The sequence below is a fragment of the Rhincodon typus genome, chromosome 29 (genome assembly GCF_021869965.1).
Source record: "Rhincodon typus isolate 14 chromosome 29, sRhiTyp1.1, whole genome shotgun sequence".
Lineage (NCBI taxonomy): Eukaryota > Metazoa > Chordata > Chondrichthyes > Orectolobiformes > Rhincodontidae > Rhincodon > Rhincodon typus.
Window position 1 is genome coordinate 39,512,924 of NC_063360.1, and position 17,076 is coordinate 39,529,999.

Consider the following 17,076-nt stretch of genomic DNA (forward strand, 5'->3'; position numbering starts at 1 on the left):
ATAATAATAATAATAATAATAATAATAATAATAATAATAATAATAATCGATAAGGTGGAACCTGTGAAGGTGGCATATTTACATCTGCAAAAGACTTGACGCTCATACTAAGTGTCATAAAAAGATGCATCCGCAGCAGGTAGACAGGTGAGAATGAAATTGAATACTTTTTTCCCCTCATTAGTTCCCTGACAAGCTGCCCCAGACACAAACCAGCAGCTATGTACTTTAATAGCTACATAAATCATGGTGCTGTCGAGCCACTCTTGGCAGTTAAGAATGAATTTTCACACCAGATTATATTCTGCACCTGTCACCTTCACTGCTTCCTCCAAGATGTGTTCAGCATCGAGGGGTACTCATTTATCAGCTGGGTGCTTACATGGTAATCAAAGAATAATTCCTTGCCAATATTTGTCCTGATTCCATGAGTTATCAGTGTTGAAGACCCCAAGGACAACACCCCTCCCAACTCGGTCACCATCAACTCTACTGAGTCTGTTTTACTGGTGGGACAAGATATACACAGAGGTGTTAGAGTCTCTTATCCGTAAAGTATAATTTGATTCATCTGAGACAGCTTTTCCAATTTTGGCACAAGCTCCCAGACATTAGTAAGAACCGCCTGCATGGAGGTTTGTTCCTAAAGGCAAGTTTTTGATGACATCAAGTTGACAATCTTTATTTTTTCAAAATTTTGTTTTGGAATGTTAGCATCACTGATAGGTGAGCATTTGATGCCCATCCCCAACTGTCCCCAAGAGGGCAATGGTGAGCTGCCTTCTCAAATCATTGCTGTTCATCTGATGGAGTACATGCATGCTTTCACTCACACACACACTGAGCATAGAAGTTGGGACAAAATATTGGGGATGTAGAGCGCATTGGTGAGTTGACTTTTGGAATACTGTCTACAGTTCTGGCTGCGCTGCTATAGGAAGGATATTATTAAGTTGGAGAGGGTGCAGAAAAGATTTACAAGCATGTTACTGGAGCTGGAGGGTTTGAATTATAAGGAAAGGCTGAATAAGCTGGGACTTTTCTCACTGGGGCATTGGAGGCTGAGGGGTGACCTTATAGAGTTTTATAAAATCATGGGGGCATAGATAAGGTGAATAGCAAAGGCTTTTTCCCTAGGATAGGTTAGTTCAAAACTAGAGGGCATAATTTTAAGGTGAGAGGCGAAAGATTTAAAAGGGACCTGAGGGGCAACTTTTTCACACAGAGGGTGGTTTGTACGTGGAATGAACTATCAGAGGAAGTGCAGGATGTAGGTACAGTTACAATGTTTAAAAGACTTTCAGACAGGTACATGAATAGGAAAGGTTTAGTAGGGTATGGGCCAAATGCAATCAAATGGGACAGTTTAGCTTGGGAAACTTGGTCATCATGAATAAGTTGGGCCAAAGGGTTTGTTTCCATGCTGTATGACTCTATAATCATATATATTATCAAACCAGTACTCATTAGAATTAAATATTACGGTAACTACATGTGGGTAGCAATACTGTATATTAATAACCGAAGACAAGATTAACAATTTTTAAGAAGAACAATGAACATCAAGGTGTTACATACAGTAAAATACTTCCTGATGAGTGCATGATAACACTGAGCAACAAGACCACTTGTGTTGCTTTGACAGTAAAGTGATGGCTCCAAAATGACATAAATACTTCCTGTGAAAACATTCCCTGTTGCATGACTGATATTTTCAGATCAGATCCAGAGATAGGACACCACCTGTCAAAGAGCTCTTCAGGACTAGACCCAAACATATCAAAGCAACATGGTTTTACCTGGCAGTATTGGTGAGAGATCCTCACCACAGGTCATTCTCCTCTATCCTTCCTGTTCTGGATCACATTTCAGTATCCACATCATACTGATAGAGGAAGGATATCTGGCGCCCGTGTTTGTCAACAGGAATGGCACGGCGGTGCGGTGATCCCAGTCGATTTCGATCCCTGTAGACCCGGTCAACCAAGCCATGATGTCTGGTTGATCTACTCGTGTCCAAGGTAGTTGACTGGAACGGAGTCTGCAACACAAATGTGAGGGAGTCCTTCAGTATTCTGCACTATACTTAAATCTGAATTGCCTTTTACTTTCCTCTTTATTTGAAGGACTAAGTGTAGGATTTAGATGTTTTGCCCATTTGCCCCTCGGCAGCTGGTTTTAGGCTTATCATGGGACCCACGTGCAAAGGCTGGAGTCTGTTCAATCTAACTAACAATTAACTATAAATCAGGAAAACATTTACTGTACCCCAACAAATTACTACAAAACTAATTAGATTCCTGCAGCACATCCTCAGTTAGTATTGGGTTGTGTATGTTACACATTTAAGTCTATCAGAAGAGACAAACGGGTTGAGCACTGCATCATGATTAGTGACAGGAACATTGACATTTCCTCATTTCTTTAACCTGGAGACATTGGAATCAATTGAACAAAAGCTACAAAATTTTCAACAGCATAAGATTGAAACTCATGGCAAAGTTTCTGTAAAAAGTGAGCAGATTGCCAGTATTCAGACACGCAACTGGACTGAGGCCCTTGCTGCTGCATTGATGTCTGGTGAAGAGGGGAAGTTGAAGAAGAAATTGAGAATCACTGAGATGTAATGAAGTATTTACAATTTAAACCCAAGTCTCAACTACAGGTAAGCTCACTGATATAAAACATTAACACGATTTCTCTGTACAATGATCCTGCCTTTCCTACTGAGTGTTTCTCGCAGAGTGCATGTATTTCAAACTTTTAGCATCCACACCATTTTACTTTTATTGTAGTCAATCTCACTTATTTATAATCAACTCTGTCAAACAGATATTCAATATTAGCATGGCTATTTCATGCTGTTCCTGGTCTTTTACTCAAGAACATTGGTGAGCTCACTGCTGCTGTGCAGTCATTACCCAGAGAAAAGACAAGTATCAATTCCCCACATTGTGACTGAAAGATCAAATATTAAAAAAAATCAATTCTTAACATGCACAAAAGGACAGCATAAACTCTCAAGGCATCCTCTATTGAGAGAGCTATGATGATGCTCTGAAATTGCACTGTCAGCCGAGCAGCGCAGGAAACAAGTCAAGAAATACATAACTAGAATAAAAAGCAAGATGCTTACAAGCAGCCTTTGTACAGGGAAATTTACTTATTCCCTCATAACACTAACTCCACTCTGATCTTCTGTTGTGGGACACTCAACAGAATTACAAAATTACAGAATTACAAAAACAAGAACTGAAAGGTGAAATTGGGTGATTTTAGCAGGCACCAATGTGGTGATCAGCAGACAGAATTTATCAGCAATTATCAGTTCAATACTGAGCAGCACAATATCTTGGTGAATAACCCTGCTCTGCTACACCACTAAAACACAATCCCAGGGAAGATACCAAGCAGAGACAAATATCAAGCCTGTAGGTAGGAACAATGTCGTCAGTACCTGAGAATCCAAGACTCTCCATGTGACCTACAGCAGCACTCACCCAGACCCGATTTAATTTACCCAATAGGTAACAGCGCAGCAAACAAAATGATAGCATGTTGGGCAGATTTATTTTCTGACAAAAAGAAGAGGATTGTATATTTCTCCATTTCTTCTTATTCTGCTGTCTAACTGGAGAGGAATTTGGGAGACATGCGCAGAATGAGCCAGCTCTTCAATACACTCACATCCATTAAAATGCACACTGTGAACAGTTCATTGAATTTTCATAGACAATACATGACTTGACAACAGAGATTCACATTGGGCAGTGCCTTACAAATGGTCAAACAGACAGCTCTGTAATTTGCTAATGCTCATGATCCACTGGGTCACAGAAGGCTAAAAAGCTACAAGCAATCCAGGTTACCGGTACCTGAAGCCTAACAACGCCGACTCTTATTTTTCTGAGATACATTGTATCTGTCAGAGATCGGCAGGAGTCATGAACAGGATTATCCTAACCCTAACTGTAAACCAGTGACCTGCAGCTCCTCTTGTTTTAACACTAAGTAAAAGAAACACAGTAGACAATTCTTCAATTAGCATTTGCAACCGTTGAAAAGAAAGGAAGCAAAAATCTTCACTAATGTCAATCACATTATTTACTACATACCACATTCTGATAATTCTGACCAAAGTCTAAACTCAGATGATATGGTATAAATAATCAGGACAACAATTTCTGTGAAGTATTAGGCTCTCTCTTTGTACTTAGTACTATCTCCTTTACAATATTAAGGGACCTGTTATATGTTTACTCTAATCCTGGTTTTATGCTCGGTTCATATTGATTCTTTTTTAACCTAGAGATAAACTCACCTGAAAAGGGAGGTCCAGAGTGGTGCTCCCAATCTGGTTGACGTTGGGAAGGGAGCCTCCATAGTACTGACCCCGACCCTGTCCCAACTGTAAATACTGAGATTTCTGCAACTGTAACTGAGAACAAAGAAAAACAGGCCTGTTACAAACAAACTAACAGGAGTTGAGACACCTGCCATAGAACCTTCTAGAACCTCTCTAACAACAATACCATTGCAATCGTCATCACATGCTAATGCCTTCAGCAGCTGGTCTTGCACACTAAAATTGGATAAAAAGTTATCATCTTGAACAGCAGAAAGATCAGGAAATATAACTGGACAAAAGTTTACAATTATGGGGACAGATTATATTGACTAGATTGAAATAGAAAATGTTGGAAAAAAATCAATTGACAGGATCTTAGAGAAGAAAAACAGGGGTTAGTCTTTCAGTATGATGGCTTTTCATCACAACTAGGGGCACTTAGAGATCTACCAGCCTTTAACAGGAAAGACGTTGAAAACTGAAAAATGCTGTTTCTTGAGCTTACAGGGAATTTCACTGGAACAGTTTAGGAAGCAGAGGAGAAAATGATCAGAATGGGAGTGAGGTGGACATTAAAACGACAGGCAACTGGAAGCACAGGATCACGCTGTGACATTTATCTCCCATGAAGCAGTCAGCCAATCTGTGTTTGGTTTCCCTGATGTAGAGACCATATTATTGGCAGTCAATACAGCATACCAAATCGAAAATACAACTAAATCAAGTTTCACATGGAAAGTATGTTTGGGATCTTGGGACGGTGAGAAAGGGCAAAGGAGTAAGGAGCAGACCTTACATCTCCTGCATGGGGAGTGCTGTATGAAGGAGAAATTATGTTGCGATGCTTGAAATGTGGACCAAGGCATTAAGGAGCAAACAGTCCCCTCTAGAAACCTTCTTTGACCTCCTCACATCAGTTTAGATGTCAAAAGTATCCCAAATGAAAAACATCCCAACTGTCAATATGGTGAAGGAGAGCATGACAATGCAAAAGCTGAAATATATGTAACCAACTTCATCTCAAAGAAACAAGTAGTTAATGCATCTTTGCCTCCTCCCTAGCACTTCAGCATAACTGCAACTGGTCATTAGGCAAGTTGATTCATTCGATGGAATACAATGTTATGAAATGACTGAGTCAGTATCTTAGAAAAGACCTGATGACATCTCAGTTGCAGTACTGAAGAGTTGTACTCCACTTTGTTCCAATCTTGCTAAGCTGTTCCAGTAAAGCTACAAAATGGGCATTGACCTAGCCAGTTCACTATGCTCAGTTTGGTACCACCAAGCCAACTTAGCTACTAACCTCATTTAAAACCTTGATTCAAACACAGGCACGAGAGCTAAATACTAGAGGTGAAAATAACCTGTAGTTGACATCATAGCAGCATTTGACAGAATTTGACATCATTGTAGCTAGTATGGCAGGGGGATGGGAACCAAGTGTAGGCTTAAGATGGGTCAGAGTCAGATCGGGAAATGGGAGGCAGAACATTAGCTAGTGCTGTAGTCAGCGATTTGGAAAAACAACAGAAATGAGGATTTTAAAAAGTGCCCATCAAAGGAAACTTACAAGGTTGAGCTGGTTTATACTTCAAGGCAAGCATTACAAACAAGGCAGATGAATCAAGGGAACAGTTGGCAGCGCAATGTTGTTGCTAGAATGGAAATCTAGCTAAAGGAGAGACAAAATTTGCAGCTCAATACCCCTGGAGATAGAGTTTTCAGACAGGAAAAATCGGATGACAAAAAAGGAGGGGCAGAGATTGGTTAAAGAATCAACTGCATTTGTCAGAAAGGATGAAATAAATGAGTTAATAAATCAAGCTTTATGGGTTGAATTTGGTATTAAAAAGGGTTAGTCACACTACCAGGAGTACACTACAGGCCCCCAAATAGTGGGAGGAAGATAGAAGAACATACATAGACAAATTTCTGCTTGTACGGATAAGGGGGCTATAATAGTAGGAGATTTTAAATATCCTAATATGAATTGGGTTTCAAACAATAGAAGGGGCAATGAAAAATCCATATATTCCGTCAATGAATTTTTTTTAAAAACAATATGTGACAACCCAATAAGATGAGATGCAATTTTGGACTTAATTGTGGGAAATGAAGGTGGGCAAGTGGGCAGTGACAGTGGGCGACCAAATTGGGGATAGTGACCACAATTCAGTTAGATTATTATGGAAGAAGACAGAGATAAATCAGGATTAAAGTGTTTTTAACTGGAGAAAGGCAAATTTTACAAAACTCAGAAGTGATTTGGCTGAGGTGGACTGGACAGGGTTGCTAAAAGATAGAGTAGTGGTAAACCAGTGGGAGGCACTAAACAGTGAGATCCTTGAGGCACAAAGTAGACATGTTCCCTCCAAAATAAGAACAGTACTGCCAAATCTAGACCCCCATGGTTGTCCATAGATAAGCAGGGGAAGATTAAACAGAAAAAAAGAAAGCTTATGATAGTCAAAAAACTCACTACTGCAGGAAGTAAAAGAAGCCATGAGAAAATATTAGCAAGCAAGGTAAAGGAAAATCCAAAGTTGTTTTACCAGTACATAAAGGGCAAAAGGATAGTTAAGGATAAAGTGGGATCTAATAAAGATGAAGAAGGGACCTGTGAGAAGATGCAGAGGATATGGGAAGAATTTTAAATGCTTTTCTGTCTCTGTATTCACAAAGGAAAGGGATGATGTAGAAACAACAATCCAACAGGAACAATGTGAAATACTGGACAAAAATAATCATAATGAGAGAGGAAATGTTTGAGGAGTTGGAATCCTTGAAAGTGGATAAGTCTCCAGGTTCAGATGGATTGTCCCCTCAGATGCTGTAGGTGGCCAGGGAGGAAATGGCAGATGATCTGAGGTTTATTTTCCAAACTTCATTAGACACAGGTGAAGTGCTGGAGTATTGGAGGAATGCGAATCTGTTGTTTGAAAAAAGTACAAAGGAAATGCCAATGGTAGTCCAGTTAGTCTTACTTCAGTGGTAGGCAAATTGTTAGAATCAAACCTGAGAGATTGGATAAACTGTCAATTAGAAAGGCATGGACTAGTCAGGAATAGTAAGCATGGCTTTAAGGGAAGGTAATGCCTTCTGACAAGTGATAAGGAAGAGCGATGAGAGTACTGCAGTGGATGTTGTCTACATGGATTTTACTAAGGCACTTATGGAGTCATATAGTCATAGAGCATGAACAAAGACTTTTCCGTCCAACCTGTCTGCACCAAACAGACATCCCAATCTGACCTAGTCCCATGCGCCAGCATTCGGCCTGTATCCCTCTGAACCCTTCCTATTCATATACGCATCCAGTTACCTTTTTATTGTTGTAATTGTATCTGCCCCTACCAGTCCCTCTGGCACCTCATTCCATACACATACCATTCTAGCATGAAAAAATTACCCCATCAGGTCTTTTTTAAATCTTTCCCCTCTCACCAAAAGCCAATGCTCTCTAGTTTTGGACTCCACAGTCTGAGGAAAAAGACTTTGGTTATTTACCCTATCCATGCCCTTTGTGATTTTATAAACCTCTAATAAGGTCATCCATCAGCCTCTAGCCAAGGAAAATAGCCCCAACCTATTCAGCCTCTCCCGATAACTCAAACCCTCCGGTCATGACAATATCCTTATCAATCTTTTCTGCAACCTCTCAATTTTAACAACACTCTTCCTATAGAAGGGTGACCAGAACTGTACGCAATATTCTAAAAGTCGCATCATGGCAAGCTGGTCAAAAAAGTGAAAGCCCATAGGATACAAGGTAATGTATCAAATTGGATCCAAAGTTGGCTTAGTAACAGGAAACAAAAAGGTAATGGTCGATGACTGCCCTTACGAATAGAAAGCTGTTTCAAGTGGTGTTCTGCAAGGCTCAATGTTGGGACTCCTGCTGTTTGTTATATACATTAACAATGTGGACTTGAACTTGAACTTGGGGTCACAATTGGAAATTTCAGATGATACAAAAATTGGCCGTGTAGCAGATAGTGTAAAGGATAGCTGTAAACTCCAAAAGGGTATAGATTGGTTGGTGGATCGGGCTTAAAAGTGGCAGATGGAGTTCAACTCTGAGAAGTACGATGTAATACATTTAAGGAGGTCAAACAGTAAAATGGAATATGCTGAGAGGTGTAGCTGATATGAGAGCTCTTTGTGTACAAATGCACACGTCCCTAAAGGTAGCAGTACAGGGAAATAAAGTTGTAAAGAAGGCATATGGAATGCTCTCCTTCATTGGCAGAGGTATTGAATGCAAAAGTAGAGATATAGAGATGAAACTGACAAGACTGTGGTGAGGCTGCAACTGGAGCAGTTCTGGTCATCACATTACAGGACAAACGGACATGCTCTGGAGAAAACGCAGAGAGGATTTACTGGAATGTCGCCAGGATTGAAGATTTGTAGCTATGAGGAGAAATTGAAGAGCTTGGGGTTGTTTTCCTTGGATTAGAAAAGTGACATTGAAATATACAAAATAGTGAGGGACAGCGATAGAGTAGACAGGAGGAATATGTTTCCTTTGGCAGACAGGTCAAAACCAGTGGTCATAGATTCAAACTAAGTGGCAGAAGGATTAGAGGGGACATGAAGAAAAACATTTTCAAGGAGAGGGTGTGGCTGTCTCTAATTCACTGCCTGAGTTGTGGTGGAGGCAGAGACCCTAAACTCTTAAGAAGTACCTGCATCTGTTCCTCAAGTGCTGTATACAAGATGATGGGATTAGAAAGGATGGCTGGGTGTCTTTGGGTTGGTATGGACAGAATGGACTAAATGGCTTCCTTCTGTGCTGTATAATTTCTATGGTTGTATGGTTTTTAAGCAGCCCAAGCAAAACTGAAGTCACTGGAAATCAAGAGGGAAAGCTCCCCATTGATTGCATTCAAAACAAGCTGAAAGGAAGACTGATGGAAGAAAATACTCAGCTCCAGAACATCATTGAGTTTCTCAGGGGTAGTACTCTAGTCCCAACCATCTTCAGATGCTTCAATGACCGTTCTTCTAAACCAACAGTAGAGGCGTGAAAAGTTGCTGATGATTGCAGGGTTCAGAACCATTTTAATCTCCTCAAATATTGATGCAGTAATGTGCTTGAAAGCAATAAGGCACATCATTTATGCTTGAACTGGTAAGTGGCAAGAAACATTCACACTACTCTGGTGCCAACCATTTCCAACAAAAAAAGAACCTAACCACAACAACAAGAATCTAACATCTCCTTTAGACATTCAGCATAATTACCATTACTGAATGGCCTACTTTCAACATCCTGGAGTACACTATTGACCAGAAACTTAACTGGACCAGCCACATAAATACCATAGCTACAAGTGAAGGTCAGAAACTCGGAATTCTACAGCAAGTAATTCATCCCAAAATCATCCAAAGTCTGTCCACTACCTTCAAGACAAAAATCAGGAATGTGATGGAACACTATCTGCTTGTCTGGATGCGTAGATGTCCAACAACACGCAACATAAAGCAGGCTACTTAAGAAAGGGAGGTGATGGCCTATTGGTATTATCATTGGACTGTTAATCCACAGTGTTGCGAAACTGGGTAGAGTATTTGAGGATTGGGAGGGAGGATGTTAGAATTTAGCATTTGTAAACTGCTGGGGGGTGGGGAGCATTGCATGGTCCTTTTAAATGATGCTGTGCTTTTTCAATGCTTAGAGATTTAAAAAGTCTGCAAGCAGCTTGGAAGTCCACAAGTACAGAGAGTACCCAAAATGAAACATTTGTATAAAAGGCCGTACAGTTAGCAGACCAAGCATCAGTTTTGTTTTGATAACTAGACAAGTTTTGAATTGAGCGAATCAAGTTGAACCAGGCAAATTTACATCTGATGGTTTTGACAACATAGGGCCAATCCTATTGTAAGAAACTGAAATGTCATCATGGGTATAAAAGAAGGGGCAGTTGGACAAAGACAGGAAAACTAACTGCCATCTGCCAGAGTTAATAGCTGTCAGCTCTCAAGAGAGAATGACTGACTTTTACAGGCTTCTCTAAGTCTTAGAGAAAGCACCATCTAAGAAAAATCAAAGGTCCTAACTGCACAACTAGTTAATATTCCTGACAGAAAAATCGATGGAGGTGGTTTTCCTGATAGAACACTCGATGGAGAAGGCACAGAGCATTCCGGAAGAGACATAATCTGGCTGTAATTTCGAGAGACTAAATTTTTTTTGATTTTATATAAATGGGACATGTATTTATTGGAACTGCATACCATTAAAATCTTGTTTTATTCAGGAACAGTTAGTAGTTAGAAGGGGTTTATTTGGTCTGTTAATAGTTTAGTTAATTTGTTCACTGTTAGAGTTAGATAAATTAATTGTTACTTGTTGATTGTAAAGGGAGTGTCAGGGATTTGTTTTATTTACCCACCAGAAGTTGCTGAAAGGCAGGTTCCACCACTTTTCACCCTCTTTTTACAGATTGTAGGGCAAGGTGCTCCTCTTTGGGTGTTTCATTTTTAGTTCTCTGGGGGGGGTCAACCCTCCACTTAATAACAATAGACCCAGCTATATTCTGGGGGACCTGGGTTCAAATCCTGCCAGGGCAGATGGTGGAATTTGAATTCAATTTTAAAAAAAAATCTGGCATTAAGAATCTAATGATGACCATGACTCTACTGTCAGTGGTCAGAAAAACACATCTGGTTCACTAACGTTCTTTAGGGAAGGAAACTGTCACCCTTGGTCAGGCAGCATCAGCGGAGTAAGAGAGTTGACGTATCGTGCCTAGACTCTTCTTCAGGATTGGTTCGACTCTCCTACTCCTCTGATGCTGCCTAACCTGTTCCTCCAGCTCCACACTAACAACTCTGACTCCAGCATGTGCAGTTCTTGCTATCTCCAAACTGTCACCCTTCCCTGGTACAGCCTACATGTGCCTCCAGACCCATAGCAATGTGGTTGACTCTGAGCTGCTCTCTGAACAATTAGGGATGGCAATAAGTGCTAGCCTAGCCAGCGATGCCTTTATCCTGTGAATGAATTTTAAGAAAGACTTGAATGGTACTCTATTCACAGCCAGCACAGACTGGCAGCAGTGTGTACTATTTACAAGATACAGTACTTGCAAAATTGGCAGCAACTTTCTAAGGGTCATTTAACAGCACTTTTCCACTGTAAACTGCAACTAGAATGATAAAGGCAGTAGATGCGTGCACGGTGGTTCAGTGGTTAGCACTGCTACCTCACAGCACCAGGGACCCAGGTTCGATTCCACCCTCGGGTGACTGTCTGTGTGGAGTTTGCACATTTTCCCCGTGTCTGTGTGGGTTTCCTCTGGGTGCTCCGGTTTCCTCCCACAGTCCAAAAATGTGCAGGCTCGGTGGATTGGCCATGCTAAATTGCCCATCGTGTTCAGGGATGAGTGGAATGGGGGATGGGTTCTGGGTGGGATGCTCTGAGTGGACTTGTTGGGCTGAAGGGCCTGTTTCTACACTGTAGGGATTCTATGATTGTATGAGATGCAACATCTACAAGGTTCCCTCCAAGCCACTCACCATCCTGACTAGGAAATGTATTGCTGTTCTTTCACCGTTGGGTGAAATCCTATAAGTCCCTCCCTTTCAGCATTTAAGGAAAGACAATAAATGCTGGCTTTGCAAGGGATACACACACCCAAAGACCAAATAAAAGTGAAAAGATGAGGCAGATGAATTTCAGCACAGGCAAGTATGGGTCATTCATTTTGGACAAAAATAATTTGTGCAAAGCTAGGCAGTGAAGATCCAAATAGATTTAGAGATGTTGGACACAGATCATTAAAATGTAGTAGCCAGAGAGAAAAAAAATCAGAAAGGATACTGGAACATTAGCCTTTGTAATTAAAGAGCAGGAACAGGCATGGCTTTTGATAAGCTCGCTCATGAAACACTAGTCAAGAAAGTAAGAGTCCATGAGATCCAAAGCAAAATAGCACATTCAATCCAAAATTGGACAAGAGGCAGGAAATGGAGGGTGATGGCATAGACTTGCAGTCACAAATATCCTATTTCCAGCTAAAAAGCAGGACTACTTGAGTGCCAGACAGCAACTAAGTGATGGACAGCTAAACAATCCTACGACCAATGGATCCGATCTAAGCTCTGCAGTGCTGTCACATCCAGTTATGAATGGTGGTGGACAATTAAACAACTACCAGGAGGAGGAGGAGGATCCACAAATATTCCCATTCTCAATAATGGATGAGCACAGCACTTCAGTCAAAAGTTGAAGCATTCACATTAATCCTCAGCCAGAAGTACTGAGTGGATGATCCATCTAGGCATTGTCTTAAAAGTTCCCAGAATCTCAGATGCCAGTCTTCAGCCAACTTACTGAACATGATATCAGCAAACGACTGGAGACACTGGATACTGCAACATGTAGAGGCCCTGCCAATATTCCAGCAATACTACTGAAAACTTGTGCCCCAGAACTTGCAACAAACCCACCCAATCTGTTCCAGTACAACTACAATAGTAGCCTGAAATCTACCTGAAATATGGAAAATTGTCCAGCCATGTCCTGTAAGCAAAAAGTAGGACAATTCCAGCCTGGCCAATTATCACCCCATCAGTCTACTCTCGATCATCAGTAAAGTGATGGAAGGTGTCATCAACAGTGCTATCAAGCAGCACTAGCTCAGCAATAACCTACACATCGATGCCCAGTTTGGGTTCTGCCAGGGCCACTCTGGTCCTGATCTCATTATAAGCTTTGGTTCAAACACGGATGAAAGAGCTGAATTCCAGAGATGTGAGAGTAACAGCCCTTGACATCAAGCCCATATCTGACCCAGTGGGCATCAAGCAGCCCTAACAAAACTACAGTCAATGGAAATCTGGCAAGAACTCTCCGATAGTTGAGAATCATACCTGGCACAGAGGAAGATGGTTGTGGTTATTGGAGGTCAATCACCTGAGCTCCACGATGTCTTGCACGAGTTCCTCAGGGAGCATCCTAGGCCCAAACATCTTCAGCTGCTTCATCGATGACCTGCCCTCCATCATAAGGTAAGAAGTGGGATGTTTGCTGATGATTGCACAATGTTCAGCAGCATTTGTAACTCCTTAGATACTGAAGCAGTGCATATCTAAATGCGGCAAGATCTGGACAATATCCAGGTTTGGTCTGAAAAGTGGCAAGTAACATTCATGCCACACATATGCCAAGCAATGATCACCTCCAATAAGGGACTATCTAACCACCACCGCTAACTGACATTCAATGACATCACCATCACTCAATCCACCAGTCTGGGAGGTTAACCTTGACCAGAAACTGAACTGAACTAGCCAGCAATTTTATTTGTGTATCAGAGCAGGTCGGAGGCCAGGAATACCGCAGTGAGTAACTCACCTCCTGACTCCCTAAAGCTTGTCCGCAATCTGCAAAGTACAAGTCAGGAGCGTGCGATGAATGTTCCCCACATGCCTGGACAGGTGCAGCTCCAGCGACACTCAAGAAGCTTGACACTGTCCAGGACAAAGGAGCCCGCTCATTGGCACCACATCCACAAAACATTCAGTCACTCCACACGCTGATGCTGAATAGCAGGAGTGTGCATCATCCACAAGATGTCACAGATTTTTGCCAAAGATCCTTGGACAGCACCTTCAAACTCATGACCAGTTCCCACCTAGGGGTCAAGGGCAGCAGATACATGGAAGCACTACCTACAAGTTCCCCTCCAGCCACTCATCATCCTGACTTGGAAATACACCGCTGTTGCTTCGCTGTCACAATCCTGGAATTCCTTCTCTAACAGTATTGTGAGTCAACCTACAATAGTACATGGACTGCAGTTATTCAAAAAGGTAGTCAGCCACGTTCTCAAGGACAATTAGGGACAGGCAATAAATGTTCACCCAACTATTAGATATGAACCCAAAACTAATCTCAATGTTACAAATATGGTCTGACCAGAGCCTTATAAAGCCTCAGCAGTATATCCCTACTCTTGTATTCTAGTCCTCTTGAAACATTACATTTGCCTTCCTAACTGCCAACTGAACCTACATCTTAACCTTAAGAGAATCATGAACTAGGATTTCCCACATCCCTTTGTGCATCAGTTTCACTTGTTGGAGTATGGAACTCATTGTCTGAGAGGGCGGTTGAGTCAGAAGCTCTCGTAACATTTAAGCAGTATTCCAAAATTCACATGTTTTGCCATAGCCTTCAAGGCTTTGGGCCAAGAGTTGGAAAATGGGCTTAGTGGAGTTAGACCTTTATTGACCAATGTGGGCATGATGGGCTGAATGGCCTTCTTCCATGCTGTAAACATCTGAGTTTTATTTCAGCTATAAATAGCCCTGATTAGATCACATTACATCCATGTGTCTAGTCCTGGGAATCACACCTTAGAAGGGAAAAATTAGCTCTAGAAAGATGCAGATGGGCTGAATGGTCTGCTCCACACTGTCGAGATTCTATAAGCACAGATTCATCAGAATGTTACCAGACTCCACGGTTAGACTGTAGAGAAATTACATAAACTAAGCCTGTAATCCATGGAATTAAAGCAAGGTTGAGCAGTGATTTGACTCAAGATTTTAGGGATTTTAAAGGGACTGACAGGCTGGGTAAACAAACACCTTTCCTTGGTTTGGGGGTAGGGAGGTCGAGGAGACATGACTTTAAAGTCAGGCAAGCGTTCTTCATACAAGGTATGCTAGAAATTTGGAACTCTCATGCAGGAAAACCTTAAATTAATCATTTAAATCTGAGACTGATGGATTTTTTTGCTGGTTAAGGATTTTGAGTACAAAGCCAAGGCTGATGGACGACCTTTTATCAAAGATCAGCCATGATGCTACCTTAGCAAACACAGCTGGGAGAATCTAACGAACACAGTGGCATTGGGAACTTGGGGAGAGAGAGAATTTGGTGCAGAGGGATAAAAGGGATGCAAAGTGCAAAGGAACTTTGAATATGTGAATACTCAAGAGTAATTAATTTGGGTTAAAGCAACTGTTTGAACAAAATCTGATGCCTGCAATACCCTGGCCATTTGAGAACGGAAGCAATTTCACGCACTTGCATAAACATGTGGGCAGGTAGGGCCGCCAGCTACTCAAACTCATTCTCAGAAGTTTGAATCTTGAGGTCAGCTGGAGTTACTTCAGGGTACGGAAAGCTGAAAAATTCCTGCAGCGGTTATTCAAGAGATGGTCAGCCCAAAACTAAAGAAAGAGTTCAAGAGAATATTAAGGGATGCCCATCCAAAGGAAATGAAGAGGCATGCAGCACAGGAATTATCCTGGTATGTGAGTGCGCCATTCCAGTTTTCAGCTCAGAACACCAGTGAGTGTGATGACACTCTGGGAAGTGCAGAGCTATGATGGCTCAGAGCAGACTGGCAGACAGTAAAATGCAGACAGCAGAGGGGGCTCAAAAGTCAGGGGAATGGACAGGTATTTCTGTGACTGCTGGCAAAACGCCTGCAGGGTGTGTTGCCTAACTGGTCTCAGTATAAAATAAGAGATAACAAGGTGTAGAGCTGGATGAACACAACAGGCCAAGCAGCATTAGAGGAGCAGGAAGGCTGACGTTTCGGGATGCTGCTTGGCCTGCTGTGTTCATCCAGCTCTACACCTTGTTATCTCAGATTCTCCAGCATCTGCAGAACTATCTCAGTATAAAATAAGACAGATTAACATGTGATTAGATAAATGTTGCAGGAGTGACTTCAGATCTCTGGGGCGCTGGGATCACCTCAGGAGCAACAGTGACTTACAGTCATAGAGATGTACAGCACAGAAACAAACCCTTTGGTCCAACTTGTCCATGCTGACCAGATATCCTATCCAAATCTAGACCCATTTACCAGCATTTGGCCTAAATCCCTCTAACCCTTCCTATTCACATACCCATCCAGATGCCTTTTAAGTGTTGTAATTGTACCAGCCTCCACCACTTCCTTTGGCAGCTCATTCCATACATGCACCGCCCTATGCGTGAAAATGTTGCCCCTTCAGGTCCCTTTTATATATTTCCTCTTTCACCTTAAACCTATGCCCTCTAGTTTTCGACTCCCCTATCCCAGGGAAAAGACCTTGCCTGTTTACCTGATCCATGCCCCTCATGATTTTATAAACCTCTATAAGATCACCCATCAGCCTCTGACACACCACGGAAAACAGCCCCAGCCTATTCAGCCTCTCCCTGTAGCTCAAACCCTCCAACCCTGGCAACATCTTTGTAAATCTTTTCTGAACCCTTTCTAGTTTCACAACATCCTGCCTATAAGAGGCAGGCCAGAATTGTACACAGTACTCCAAAAGTGGCCTAACCATCATCCTGTACAGCTGCAACATGACCTCCCAATTCCCATACTCAATGCACTGACCAATAAACACAAACAAACCAAACACCTTCTTCACTATCCTATTTGCCTGCGACTCAACTTCAAAGGAACTGTGAACCTGCACTCCGAGGTCTCTTTGTTCATCAACACTCCCCAGGACCTTATCACAAAGTGTACAAGTCCTCCCCTGAATTGCCTTTCCAAAATGCAGCACCTTAATCTAAATTAAACTCCATCTGCCACTCCTCGGCCCATTGGCCCATCTGATCAAGATCCCATTGTGCCCTGAGGTAACCTTCTTCGCTGTCCACTGCGCCTCCAATTTTAGTGTCATCTACAAATTTACTAACTATACCTCCTTTGCTCACATCCAAATCATTTACATAAATGACAAAAAACAGTGGACTTGAC

The 17,076-nt window shown here is 41.8% G+C and overlaps 1 protein-coding gene across 3 annotated transcripts in view; it reads right to left on the minus strand.

The window, feature by feature from the left end:
* crtc1a (CREB regulated transcription coactivator 1a) overlaps positions 1-17,076 on the minus strand; it is a 143,141-nt gene that overhangs the window by 113,250 nt on the left and 12,815 nt on the right. For all 3 annotated transcript variants that reach the window (XM_048614031.1, XM_048614030.1, XM_048614029.1), the window contains exons 2-3: positions 4,322-4,438; positions 1,904-2,041 (exon numbers count right to left, since the gene is read on the minus strand). In XM_048614031.1, the coding sequence (XP_048469988.1) occupies positions 1,904-2,041; positions 4,322-4,438 (255 nt within the window). The remainder of the gene's footprint in view (positions 1-1,903; positions 2,042-4,321; positions 4,439-17,076) is intronic.